The following is a 14660-nucleotide window of genomic DNA, read 5'->3' as shown; positions in this document are numbered from 1 at the left end:
ACTGTGCATGATAAGATGTTGATGTGGTTGTGTGCAATTATCAACACATTGTTTTACCAGGTTGATAATTGCATACATTTTATATGGGAGACTTATACCGCCCAGCATAACAACTTGAGACAATCTTACTAGATGTTTCTATAACTGGTAATATATTATACAACCCAACCTATATACATGCCTGGTCTGATATATATTGTCGGTATATGTATATATATCTGTAAATGTGTGTATGTTCTACATGGGTTTCAATTGACCACTGAGGAAGGCCAAACAGGCTGAAACGCATCTGGCATGTGGTTATAGATATCAACCTTAGGAAATGCCATTATGCTGTTTTAACATTTTTAAAATAATTTTTATCTTGACATAGCACTTGAAATAAATTATATTTTCATTATCTATATATTTTATTTATCCCACCCAACCTTGGGTACCCAGCTTCTATTTAAAGCAAGAGACGTGTTCCAGCCTTTGTCCATTTATACTGCAATTCCTGTGTACAAAGCATTTACCAAAGGCCGTCACTTTTGTTTTATCATAGTTAATTGTTAGACATTCGTCTTCACAGAACACGGCCACTCTTGAAAGTGCTCTCCTTAGCCCAACTGGGGTCCTGGATAAGAGTACAACATCCGCATAGAGCAATACATAAATGTGCTTATTCACCAGTTTAGGTGGATGAAATTCAGGTGCATTTAGAGAGCTAACCAAATTGTTTATATAGTAGATGAAAAGCATAGGTGCACGAAGACATCCCTGTCTAACTCCTCTGTAGGTATTTATTGAGTCAGTAAGATGCCCTCCTCTATTACACCTAACATTCAGCACCGTCTGTTCATGAAGGGCTCACATCAAAATCAGGAGCCTTCTATCTACATTTGATTATTCTAGCTTGGCCCAAAGTAGGAATCTAGATACTGAATTGAAAGCTGCCTTAAAATCTATGAATGCTGCATATAATGATGTCTGTCCCTTTACAAGGCATTTCTCTATAAGATGCTGCAAGGTAAGGCAGTGACCTATTGTGTACCTCCCTTCCCTAAAGCCTGCCTGCTCTATTGCTAGAATATTCTCTTGATCAAGCCAACAAGCGAATTTGTGAAGCAGATGCCTTGTATATATTTTGCTAATAACATTTAGGAGACTATAATTTGAAGGGTTCTCATATGTGATATAAAATGGCATATTCACTTGCAACTCAGTTCAGCAACATATGGGGAATTTGATCACCTAACTATTCTTTAAAATAACAAAGCTCTTCACTGCACTCAATATACATAGTTTTATCTGCCAAGATTCATAGTTTAGAACAGACAAAATTCCCTACAAATACAAGGATCTTTTAGTATGTTCTCTTTCTGCCCGTATAGCTATGAAGTTCCTGTCTTGTACCTTCTGCAGTTTAAGACTTAATTTTCACAAATTCTCTGCCTTGATTAACTCTGTGCTCTTCAGTGCTTGAGAACAACAGTTTGAGTTTTTCACAGATGAAGAGGCACTTTGTATTTAAGCTCTCAGACCCTTGGATGATCATTTGGAGAATCAAGAAATGCCCTAGGGGGCTGATTTCCTTTTAAAACATTTGCTAAGTCCTGGATTTTTGGTTTCTAACACTTAACTGTGCTATGTAATATTAGGCATGCCCTGAACAAATTTAGTGGTGCAGTTTTAGTATAATTATTAATAATGCATTGTGGAATTTATAGTGATTATCCAGTAATTAATGGCTTTTGTGATACAAACTTAAGTAAACTAATATTAGTATGTGCACTGAAGTAATTAAAATTAAGCATAAAGTATGCTTGAAGGTATAGAAATAAATGCTGTCCTTTAAAATATTATATAGAAATACCAATGATACTATGCTTCCTGTATATCTATATAATTCATATAATATTCTTCACTAAAATTAGTTGTTTATTTTCCTAACCTTGAAAACCAAGAATAAATCTTAAATTTCTATTTTTATCCTTTCTAGTTAGAATTTAACTTTGGTGTAGGTAACTGTTGAGTTTGTCCTTGCATGAAAAACAAAGGTGTTGTGGTGGTTTAAAGGGGGGCACCAGGCTAGCCTGATCTCGTCAGATCTCAGAAGCTAAGCAGGGTCAGCCCTGGTTAGTATTTGGATGGGAGACCACCAAGGAATACCATGGTTGCTGTGCAGAGGAAGGCACTGGCAAACCACCTCTGTCAGTCTCTTGCCATGAAAACCCCAAAAAGGGGTTGCCATAAGTCGGCTGCGACTTGACGGCACTTTACACACAAGCCCCCTCCAAATTGCCTCTGTGGCCCCTGCCCAACCCCTTGCCATGTGGCTGCTCCATACATAGCCTGCCTTCTGGCTTGCTGTGTGTGAGTGTGTGTGTGGGGGGCAGTCGATTCAAATTACCCACCTCTCCCCTAGTTAATAGGGTTGTCAGGTCCCTCTTCGCCACCTGGGACCTGACTGAGGAGGACGGGGTTTGGGGAGGGGGGGACTTTAATGCCATAGAGTCCAATCACCAAAGCGGCCATTTTCTCCAGGTGAACTGATCTCTATCGGCTGGAGATCAGTTGTAATAGCAGGAGATCTCCAACTAGTGCCTGGAGGTTGGCAACCCTACTAGGTAACCATGCATTCTTCCTTAGCTCTTGACACTGGGCATTTAAATACTCTCTTGCAGCTGCTAAACCCCCCCCCCCAACACACACACACACACTTCCCTTAACTTTCATGAGGCCCAGGATATTTCATCTTGCCTTGTTGCCATGGTGACTATCTCACTGCTCTGGCCACAGCTGCTGGTGTGGTCCCAGTTTCCATGCTAATGGCCAACCTTGTGGATAGGTTGTTCTTGCAGATTTTGAGGTATAGCTTTCTGTTTGTACTCTTCCTTCCTTGCGACAGCCATATCTATGGCATGCTACTGGCAGTTCCCAGGATTGTTGTTCTCATCTGGGCTGGTGCTGGTGATAAATTTCAGATAGCTGGGGCTTCTGCAGAACATATGTCTATACAAAGACATAGGTACAACAAATGGCAATAAATATGTCTGTATATCTCATGTAGGTTAGTGAATTACCTTTTGCTGCCCCACTTTAATATATGCTTATTTATTTAGGGATTAAGAAAATGATCAAGCCCTGAAATAAATTTACTAAATATGTACTAAATTTATCTCTGCATGTGAGATTAGTGATACTGCCAGAGTTGGTAATTACTAGGCTCTTAATGCTCTACTTCAATTCAAGGGCAGCATTACAACCCCAGGAAGTTCTTTTACAGCTCAGAATTCTTTTTAAACTGGAAAAGAACTACTTTATTCCATGGGCAGAGCAATCCTGCTGTGGTGGCTAGCCATGGCGTAACTGTGGTGCCACTAGTCTGCTCCCTACAAGGTTTGATAGGCAGTGGCCGGCAAGAAAAAGAAGCCATAGCTGGGTTTTTGAGGCTGCAGCCATGTCAGCGTCCCCAGCAATTGCGCCATAGCTTCCCAACCAGATGTTGTGTGGCACTTACAGGGCCATGATGGACAGAGCAGGCAGAACCAATCAGGGGCAGCAGGCCTAACGGCCTGGCCCTGTGCTCATCACAGGCAAAGACCAGGAAGGGGCATGGCCATGGATGCTGGCTCCGTGTTTGTGGCACCCCCCACTGGCATTCCAGTCCCAGAGCAATCTGTCTGGGCCCAGAGACCGTCATTTAAAATTCATTCTATATTCATTGTAACTTTTGTGTGCATTAATGTATTTCAATGGAGCCCATGCAAGTCAATTGGCATTCCAGGCTCCCGGTATATCCAATAAGCATTCCAGCTTCTCCCATTGTTCCCAACAGGCAATCTTGTCATTCGTTTCAGTACATCCCCTCTCGATGCACACCTGGCTGTCCCTGATGCCCCTTGTGACATCCAGCAGCTGTTGCCAGGGATGCTGACAACCCCCCCCCCATGCCCTGTGAGAAAGCATCTCTTCCACATGGTAGATCTCGAGCTGCTCCCACTCGGTTGCCACCCCAGGGCCTCAGCAAGGGCTCCGACCCTTTGCTATAGTATCCAGGACCTGAGTCAGCTGCCCACCTTCACTACCAGTGCCCTCCCTATCCCCCTCCGAAGACATCAAGACTGCTCACTGCATTGCCTTTCCTCAGCTGTATACTCTGGGGACCCCTTGATCCCTTGTCCCCTCAGTGATACTTTCTATAATATCTTCCCCCAGGTGACAGAGCCCCCCCCTTCCTAGAACAGCCACACATTTATTTGCTTCATTAATTTACTGTATTCATATCTTGCCTTTCTCCCCAATGGGCCCCCAAAGTGGCTTGCATTGTTCTCCTCTCCTCTGTTTTATCCTCACACCAAACCTGTGAGGGAGCATGTGTGACTGGGCCAAGGTCACCCAGCTAATTTCCATGACACTAGTGGGGATTTGTGCCTGAGGCTCCCAGATCCTAGTGTGACACTAACCACCACTCCACGGTGGCTCATTCACCCAGACCACCCACTGGCCTATCCCCCCTTCACACACCAGCCAGCAAGATGAGTGTGTGTGGGGGAACAGGTGTGAGGTCAGCTTTGGAGATGCTGTTGAGCCCCTGCCCTATTTGGCAGATGACCATGATGGGGACCAGTAGCACCTGCACAACCATCCACAGCCACCCAATCTCTCCCTCTTGGACATGTTATTGGGCAGCCTTCTGGGGAATCGCAGATGGGGTGAGATGGGAGTGGGCAGAATGGGGTGTGGAGCGCCTGTCGTGCAGTTTGAACCAAACAGACAGACATACAGTTGTGGCACAAACTACACTTTATTGAACTGCAAATCATGATGAGGTCTAATGACTCAAGTTGCCACCTCCCTGGGGCCATGGGGAGATGAACTGAGCCTTCCCTGGCATGGCATGAATGGGGTGGAGTTGCAAGTGGAACTTGGAAGGGTTGGCTGGCTGGCTGCAACACTTCACTCCAGGGGATGGCTGGGACAGCAGTGTGTGTGTGTGTGTGTGTGTGTGTGTGTGTGTGTGTGTGTGTGTGTGTGAAATGGCACTAGCCACCCCTAGAGGAGTCTCTAGGAAAGGTGTGGGAGGCATAATCACCAGGATGGCTCCAAGCCACAAGCAAGGGGAGCAGGGAAGCAGGTTTGGGAAACAGGCCTCTGCTTACCTATCAGTTCATGGCTGCCCTTTTGGGACCTGCGTCTGGAGACTGGGGTACCTTTTAAGGTTCTGAAATGAGAGAGGTCAGCCACAGAGTGTGGACTTTGCTCTCCCCTTTGGTTGTTTCTGCAGAGTGCTCGCCCAGTAGTGTTAAGTGCACTTTCTGTGTTTTGCTACCACCAAAGTGCCTTGCCACTCGCTTTAAGTCTACATGGTGGAGAACTGAGAGACAGCCATCCTGTACTGCATGCCCTGTTGTTATCTGTTGTTGCTATACTTTCAATGTTTTATCCTGTATGTGAATTGGTAACATCTGGCTAGAAAAAATAATTTTGACAATATATTCATTTTTATTGTTGATATTTTCCCAAGCCATGAGATTATTACCGTATTTTTCGCTCCATAAGATGCACCTGACCATAAGACGCACCAAGTTTTTAGAGGAGGAAAACAAGAAAAAATATATTCTGAATCAAATGGTGTACTGCCCCTGCATCTCTGCCCTGGGAAGCAGCTTGGGACCCTGGGGCCTGAAAGGGGTTGGCCGGACTCCCTGCCCCCCAAGAGGGGCACCGGCGGAGATGGTGCCTGAATGCCCTGTCTGCACAGGGGGGGGGGGGCGTTACGCCTGGGGAAGCGTCCTGAATCCCTGAGCACTGCACTGGGCAGCTGGGAGGGGCCTCCCACCCCCCAACTGGCTGGCGGTTTTCTAGCCAGCTCCTGGGGCGCGTGGGCTCCGCGCCGGGCTCCCGTGGCGGTGGCGGGTAGGGGCCTCCCACCCCCCACCCTATTGCCTGTTCTTTTCTAGGGATCTAGTGGCAAATGGTTTGGCATCTCAGTGTGTTCCCCCCCCCCCTGGCCCAGCTAGATGTATGTGATGTATGTTTTCCTCCACCCCCCCTTGTATTCAGAGTTCATGAGAAAAGTCAGATACAAGAAAGCTACTCTGAGCTGTTCAGCACAACATCAGCCACACAGACCATGATAATTAAGTACTGCCTCCTTGACTAAATGGTGGGAATCACCCATGCTAACAGGCCCTATTCCTCAGAGTAGAAGGAACCTTCACAGTATCCAACATTCCTTCCCCTGTTTGTTCTTTCCTGCACCTCCCCTGCCCTCCCTCTGTTTCTGTGTCTTGTATTTTAGGTTGTAAATCCATATGGGCAGGGGACCCGTGTTCTTATTTTATTTTGTTTACTTCATTTTCTCTCAGAGACTCAAGCCAGACTACAAAATATACAAAAATTCAATCAGACAGGAGAAAAGTAGATTTTTATACCCTGCTTTTCTCTAATTTAAGGAGTCTCAAAGTGGCTTACAATCGCCTTCCCTTCCCCTCCCCACAACAGACACCTTGTAAGGGAGATGGGGCTGAGAGAGGTCTGCAAGAACTGTGACTGGCCCAAGGTCACCCAGCAGCGGGCTTCATGTGGAAGTGTGGTTCTCCAGATTAGAAACGGCCTCTCTTAACTGCTACACTACGCTGGCTCTCAGCCAATAAAACAGCCAATAAACAAGAAAGCATAAAATATCTCTGATGGACAGAGCCAAGTCCATATATATGTATATATTCTATAAAGAAACTTTCTTGATCTCTCTAAGTTACATTTGTTATTAAGTTTGTCCTGAACATCCCCCAATTTACTTTCCCCTCACTGTAAAATAAACCTTTCTCTGGATGTGTTCAGTCTGTTCTCTTTGATATTAAGGGCAGAAAAGGTTGTAACAAAGGCAAGGGAGGGTACCTCAAGAACATCGTCATGATATACCTAGGGTCTTTTCAGAATTTCATTCTACCTTGTTCATCCTTAGCCATTTAACAGCAGTAGCCAGGCAGTGGTTCAGGACTTCTACAGCACCACCAGGCAATTTGGATAAAGAAATGTTGAGCTGGGTCTTCAGCAGATTGTTGACAACCTACTCCGAAATCATGAATGTTATTTCCTAATGGCTTTACGTAGAGATTAACTAGCATGTGGATGACAACTGGTCTACAACAGCAACCTTCTGAGTCCTTTCCACAAGGAACAAAGCAAACCAATCCAACTTTATACTTTATAAAATGTCATGTACATCAGTGGTACTATATAAGTGTTAAGAACTTAGAGAATCTTTGCAGTAGAAACTTTAATGTAACTTAAACTATATGATTCTGATTATTATGGCTTTTAAACTATCTGGTTCTGATTAATTTTTCTTTTCTTTTCTTTGCAGTTCATTGCTTTTGCCTCTTTATTCTTCATCCTCCTTTCAATCACAACCTTTTGCCTGGAAACCCATGAAGCATTCAATACCATCATAAATAAAACAGACCCCACTCTCAACGGCACTGAGGTGGTTCTGCAGTATGAAATTGAGACAGATCCTGCTCTGACATATGTTGAAGGAGTCTGTGTGGTGTGGTTTACATTTGAATTTTTAGTTCGTGTTGTGTTTTCACCCAACAAAATTGAATTCATCAAAAACCTCTTGAATATCATTGACTTTGTGGCAATCTTGCCTTTCTATCTAGAAGTGGGCCTCAGTGGGCTCTCCTCTAAAGCTGCTAAAGATGTGCTTGGTTTCCTCAGGGTGGTGAGGTTTGTGAGAATCCTGCGAATCTTCAAGCTCACCCGACATTTTGTAGGCCTCAGGGTGCTGGGTCACACATTACGAGCAAGCACCAATGAGTTTTTGCTGCTGATAATATTTTTGGCATTAGGAGTGTTGATATTTGCCACCATGATCTACTATGCGGAGCGAATAGGAGCCAAACCCAATGACCCATCAGCTAGTGCACACACAGAGTTTAAAAACATCCCCATTGGTTTCTGGTGGGCTGTGGTCACTATGACCACTCTTGGGTATGGAGACATGTATCCAAAGACATGGTCAGGCATGCTAGTGGGTGCTCTGTGTGCTTTGGCTGGGGTGCTGACGATAGCTATGCCTGTGCCTGTTATTGTCAACAATTTTGGAATGTACTATTCCCTGGCCATGGCAAAGCAGAAGCTTCCAAGAAAGAGAAAGAAGCACATCCCACCTGCTACTCAGGCAAGTTCCCCTACATTTTGCAAGACAGACTTGAATATGGCCTGCAATAGCACACTGGGGGAAATCTGCCTGGGCAAAGATAACCGGCTGATGGAACACAATAAATCAGGTAGGATAAAACCCCAAATGCATGTCTGGTATGTTTGGCAGTACAAAGCATCAGAAAGTATTCAGTCTTTCTGCAGCTAGAGGATGTAGTTCACACTCCTCTCCCCTCACTAACTGTTCGTGTATGTCAGTCTTGTAGGTTGCAAAATAGCTATTGCATAAGAATGATGTTCCCAGAACTGTTCATCACTGGTCTTAGTGGTTGCTTACTGTGTTGTGAATGCAAAGTTTTTATTTTTCATCTTTATTTTCAGTTCTTCACTTTTACCAGTAGCACCTACTGTTACTTTTGCCTGTTGCCTCGTTCAGATGTTTTGTTTTTGTTTTGTTTTCTGCATGCTTGTGACTACAGAACAGTTTGTGCATCACTCTGTTGACTTTCATGCTGTTCTTACGTGATATTTGTCTTCTGTCAGCTTTGCCTGTGCTATACTGGTGACTTAAAATACTAGAAAAAAAAACAAGAAACGTTTATTTAAATATGGGTGGTTAATCTAGATCACACTCAATTCAACAAATAATGCCTAAGAGTACTTCCTTAGATTCTTAGTTAATATGTCTTCACATAATAATTTCTGATCTCCTGAAACCACAGAGCATCTTGGTTCGAAATGGAGTGTGTCATTAGCAAGGAAAATGGCAATACTCTTTGTGTGGTAATTCTATATTTACCTCACAGTACTTAAACCTTTTCCCCCTGACTGCTCATAAGCTTGTATTTAAGTTCAAACTAAAAGTCAATAATTGCTTAGAAACAAATGTATATGATTTCATAGCCATGTACAGTTGTTTGTAACAAAAACAGTGCAATCCTAAGAAAGTCTACTCAGAATCCTACTCAGGTCTATATAGTGGGGCTTACTTCCAGGAAAGTGTTCTTAGGATTGCACTGTAGTTGTATTTTCAACTACCGTATGTTCCTAAAGATACTTACATTTCTGTTCCACCAAAATCAGAGGTGTTTGCTTCTGTGTTGGAATAGACTGTAAGACCCATTACATCAAACTGTTTTAGGCCACAGAACTTGTAGGCTGGAGGTAAAACAGTTAATAAAGCTTTTAATTGAGTGTTGTAGTCTTGGGGGCTTTTGATAATTATCTTTGGTATATCAAAGTACACAGAACATTAAATAACAAATGTCTTCAATGATTCACAAAGGTTGTTTTTTAAATTGAAGTAGTAATGGAGCTGGGAGGAAGAGAAAGGTCAACTCCTTTTTAGATTTATGGACCCAGTGATTTGGCCTTTTAAAAATTAGACATTAGGTTAAAACTTGATCCTTTTCAAAATCCCCCAAATATAGTCATGAAAAAGAATTCACCGGGTAGTTTTTTTCGATACTAAATTTAAAAAGTCGGGGCGGGGGGGAAGGATAGTGTTGGAATATAGTTTATTTCTGCAGTGCTTGTTTGGTGCATCCAAAGAATCTGTGCATTCTTCTTCAAGCCCTACTTATATCACCCCAGAAGGGAGAATAATTATTACAGGCATTTTCAGAATTGAAAAAAAAAATTTATTTACTTATTTACTTACTTACTTCATTTATAGCTTGCCTTTCTCAAAGGGACTCAAGGCATATTACAAAAACACAGACAACAATTAAATAAGACCATTCATCCAGTAACAATGCAATAGGACTAGGATTACAGAAGTTACGGCACATTCATTGTTATTATTAAGGGTAATCAAAAGGTATAGATAACTTTAAAGGATTTGATGTTTTAATAAATATCCATCACTATAGGCCAAGCCTTGTTCATCATTACCTTCGTGAGCCTTTCTAGGTGGGTTTTTTAAAAAGTCTAACCATCCCCAGGGTTGCTAAAGATGAACAGAACAAAAAATACACTCAGATTTCTTATTTTGTCCGTAGCCAAGGGGGGCAGGCAGACCCAGGTGACTGTTTACTGGGTGCTGTTTGGGGACAAACCAGATAAGGAAACAGCTAGATAAACTGTGTAACATTTTTAAGCATTGTATTAACTATTACCACAATATGGCATCCTCTACTAAGGGCCTAGTATAATCTCATATAATATTTGGTAGTCTCCACTTAAGCGTTAGTATCGTTAGACTACTGTATTAGGATTGCTGATACAGTAATACATTCGTGTATTAGGATTGCATAAGAATTCCTTAACAGTGAACATAAGTGAAATTTGGATTTAATTTTTTATTCCTGACTCCCGGCAAAGAACTTTATTTTAATTTTTTTAAACGAAGGTGGCAAATCTAAGTTCTAAAGATACAAAAAGGAATTAATGTATTTTCAAAAACTTGTACCAGCCTAAAGAGACACATAAAATGAATAACAAAAGGTCTTTCCCCCATAATATTGATTTACAACTTTGCTGCGTTTTTGTAGCTACTTTTCCATATCATGTCCTAGCAGCTTTTTTGGGGTGGTGGTATTTGAGAAGTAGGGTTGTTAGATATTCAGTGTTAAGTTTTTTTTTTTTTTTTGTGATGTTTCATTTAATCACCGGCTATCTGATATAAATGGGCATGGTACTTTGACCAGTGTTATCAGGTGAAGACAGTACAGAAAGTGAGCAGCCACTCTCACCTGTGGAAAGGCTCCCACCAATGAGACGCTCTAGTACCAGAGACAAAAACAGAAGAGAGGGAACATGTTTCCTACTGACAGCAGGTGATTACGCGTGTGCTACTGATGGAGGGATCAGGAAAGGTATGGACTCTTTCATTAGACTATAAAAGTTCATTCAGCACTTTTCTACTGAATAAGCAAGCCTGGAATGAAACAGATGTGAACAAATGCTCTATAGGAAAGACTACGTCCAGATCAGCCTATTTACCTCTTCTTTCCTTTGTTGCCCCTTTCTTGCTGCTACTCTTTTTTTTTTAAAGCATCCTTGACCCATCATTCTACCTCAGATATGTCAGTGTTGGTTCTAATAGTTGTTCCATTCATGGCTTCATTTGTCTGCCCTGTACAAAGTTAACTATAAGCCATGTTCATTCAATCGCTCATATAATAATTATTTGCAATACTGTAAATGCCAATTAATATAGTCATTTAACTATTTCCAAATTCACCTTCTGATGACAGGACACTCGAGATCTGTTTGACCTACGTCTCATATAATAAAGTACAACACAAAGAAAAATACTAATTTTTTTTTAGGGCATTAGAATTGAAAAGTGAGATTCTGATCCCAAAGACCAAGAGTCTGAGGGTAGCTCTAATTACTCTGGTAAAACAGTGTTTCCCCACAGCAAACCTGTGAAGTATGGATAGCTTATCTGTGAATTTAAACATTCATATTCGTATGTTAACTAGATCCAGTCCATTTGTATTTCTCAGGTATGTGCCTATATAAGGCTGGACTCAAGAAGCATAAGTGCAATAGCATTTGCAGACGCAGATTTTTCCTGTCTCCTTCCTGGAGCAATCCTGGAGACCTCTGAAAAGCTGATGCTGGAGGTTGTAGGACCCACATGGACAAAGTCATGGGAGGGGACCAGTGAGGAGGAGAAGTCAGGTGAAATGAGCAACACCTTGCTCTTACGCCAATGGGAGTGACTTTGGCAGAAGAAAAAGATGGGGGTGGTTTTGCCCGGGTCTTACTCCTTATTGCTGCTCCTGGCCGTCATGGCTTTTTGTCCATGTTGGTCCTGTGATTCATGGTATCCACCTCTTCTAAGGTCTTATGAAGTGCTGGGATAAGGAGAGGGGGAAAGTTCCACATCATCAAATAGCTTTAGCTTAGAGGTCCCCAATGTTTTTGAGCCTGCAGATACATTTGGAATTCTGACACAGCATGGTGGGCACAGCAACAAAATGGCAGCCACAAAATGGCTGTCACAAGAGGTGAAGCCAGCAACAAAATGGTCACCATAGCTTAACTTCAAGTAACACAGTGCAGATCCTTGTGCTGTAGTGGCAGCTGCTGCCAACATAACGTTTTAAAAATATCTGCAGCTAACAGGCACCACGTTGGGACCCCTGCTTTAGCTAGTGCTTCTTTTGATACAACATATAGATTTGTCATCCAAATTTCATCCTGTGGGAAAACCCTGCAGCACTATGTGCTGTAATAGTTTCCCATTGTTTAGATCAGCAGTAATTTTGTTTTGGCTTTGGAATAAACAGACTAGGCCCTGTAGATCATGTAGTAATGAAAAAGAAGTTACTAGAACATGAATTTTTTTCTACACCAAGAATACACATTTGCATATCTGTAGCTAGACGTATTAAACTGTCACAAAGTCTATTAATCTTTTAACAATTTAGTACAAAATAGATGGGTCTACTTTAAAATTATTTGTTGTATAAAGGCAGCAGAGGAATGAAATAATCTAATGTCTGCTTTGCAAAGAAAAATTGTGTAGGGTAAAACAGTAATATGTGAAATCATTTATTGGATTAATCTGTAGTGATACAACAGGAACTAAGCTTTTGAGTTGTGTTCAGTTTTCATCACATATAAATAACCTATGTAACTTAATTTACATATTTTAAACCAACAGAAGTTTAATAAACTGTTGTTTTGCATCTCTTATGTCCTCCATGACCACATATATGCTTTGAGGCCATGTGGCCTCATATGTTCCTCGAGGCAGCCTTGAGCCATCAACCCATTTTTTATCTACTAGGTCAAATAACAGTTTTTACACAATTTCATTTTAACATTCAGTGGCACAAGTTGCCCTCACAATCTGGAGGCTAGACATCATAATCTGTGACCAGGCATGAAATGTTAAATATATTTCATGCACACTTTTTCAATTTTCTTCAGAAATTTGATTATTGTTATTGCTATAGCTAATATAGACCTGTGCAAATTACTCAACTGCGAAGAAAATCAACTAGTGGAGAGGGAGTGGGATTGCATCAATTGGCCCTACTCAACCCTATACACTGATTTGTGACTCCCCAAAGAGCCTCCATGGGTATTAGCAGTTTACAAGTAGGTGCTTTCTGCATGATCTGTATCCTGCACTGTTGTAGGTACAAGTTCTGTAATCAGATCTTATGCATGTACAGCTTGTATGTGTGTAGGATCAAGTGCAGGAGATAAGGAGTAAGGAGGATGCTAGCAGGTTTGTTCATTATACCCATGTTTTAAATTATCTGCACAGGATAAATAAAACCATTAAAACAGCGTCTTCAAAGTAAAACGAGGTAGCTATAGACTAGAGCCTCAAATGTGGCATATATATAACCATATGAAAATTTGTAATTACATTACTGCATATGTAATCAATCAGTTGTCCTTTATGGGAAGCCTAGTTTCTGTTGAAACATTAGGACAAGCTGAATTTAAAATCTTGTATGAATTGTATGTTTCCTACACATTATTGTGAGCAATTATGTGCCTGTACCAGTATTTCTCTTACGTCTTCAGCATAACCTCCCTGTTATCTTCTGACCCACTCAGCCCAGAACCAAGCATCTGTTCCACGGGTGAGGATGCACAGATCCTTGCTCCCAGTTGTGTGCATATAGTCTTCTGAGTGCAAGGATCTGTGTATTGGGATTCCAATCAAACACTGGTTTGAGAAGAGGGATATGGCTTTCCCCAACCCTTCCTATAACCACACACAAAGAAGAACCATGTTAAAAAAGAAGAAGAACTGCTATTCTCAGAACAGATAGGTGCAATGACAAGTGGTGGAGTGGTCATCCTCTCAAATCTTACATAGATCAATGAGGATCTCTGTTAGGGACCATTTAATTCATCTGTATCTTGGCTGCTTGTAGGAGGAAGGAACCGTTTGGCTCGGGTTCTTCTATCTTCCTAGAATTTCATGCTTCAACTTCTGGTGTTGTGCAGCTCAAAGGGGCTGGCCTCACAGTTTGAGAATCACTGGCTGATTTGTGCCTCATTTTCTTACCATTGTATAGTGCTTCTGTTAAGCACAACTTTTGTGTGTAAAACTCATGAAAATCAATAAGGTCACTCCCCAGAAGACTTGCCTACAATGGGGCCAATGGGATTATCATACAGTTCTCCAGTTGTATCGTGTGCCATTAGAACTGTAGCCTTCAAGTATGTGTGTAACACTGATTGACATTAAATAAGAATGCATCTGTTGCTTAAGTACAGCATCCATTGATCACTTGAAATAGTTTTCTCTTCCTTGATGGATAGACTGAAATGACGATTCACAGTATCTGTGAGAGGGAACGTCTGCAGGTATATGATTTAATGCTGATAGTTAATATTGCTTAATAATATGAAAATATGTAAATTCTAGCTATTTTAGGATTCTAAGTAGTCATGCTGTGTTTCTTTCATTAGTAATAATGGATAAATATTTATTGTAGAACATTAAAAAGCTGTAAATAATTTGCACATTTTAATTAACTGTAAATCGTAAATTGTAAAAGAATAATATTGCAAATATACTTCGA

The 14660-nt window shown here is 41.5% G+C and overlaps 1 protein-coding gene across 5 annotated transcripts in view; it reads left to right on the top strand.

The window, feature by feature from the left end:
- Positions 1-14660, top strand: part of KCNC2 (potassium voltage-gated channel subfamily C member 2) — a 92573-nt gene that overhangs the window by 74837 nt on the left and 3076 nt on the right. For 2 of the 5 annotated variants that reach the window (XR_008933232.1, XM_056846081.1), the window contains exons 3-4: positions 7355-8282; positions 10803-10931. Coding sequence is in view for 3 of the 5 variants with exons in the window: in XM_056846081.1 (XP_056702059.1) it covers positions 7355-8282; positions 10803-10931 (1057 nt within the window). In the remaining 2 variants the exon portion in view is untranslated. Of the gene's footprint in view, positions 1-7354; positions 8283-10802; positions 10971-14660 lie in introns of all 5 variants that reach the window. The other 3 variants (XR_008933231.1, XM_056846080.1, XM_056846082.1) reach the window with 2 other exon arrangements.

Source organism: Euleptes europaea, chromosome 3 (genome assembly GCF_029931775.1).
Source record: "Euleptes europaea isolate rEulEur1 chromosome 3, rEulEur1.hap1, whole genome shotgun sequence".
Taxonomy (NCBI): Eukaryota; Metazoa; Chordata; class Lepidosauria; order Squamata; family Sphaerodactylidae; genus Euleptes; species Euleptes europaea.
This window is presented reverse-complemented; position numbering and strand designations above follow the sequence as displayed.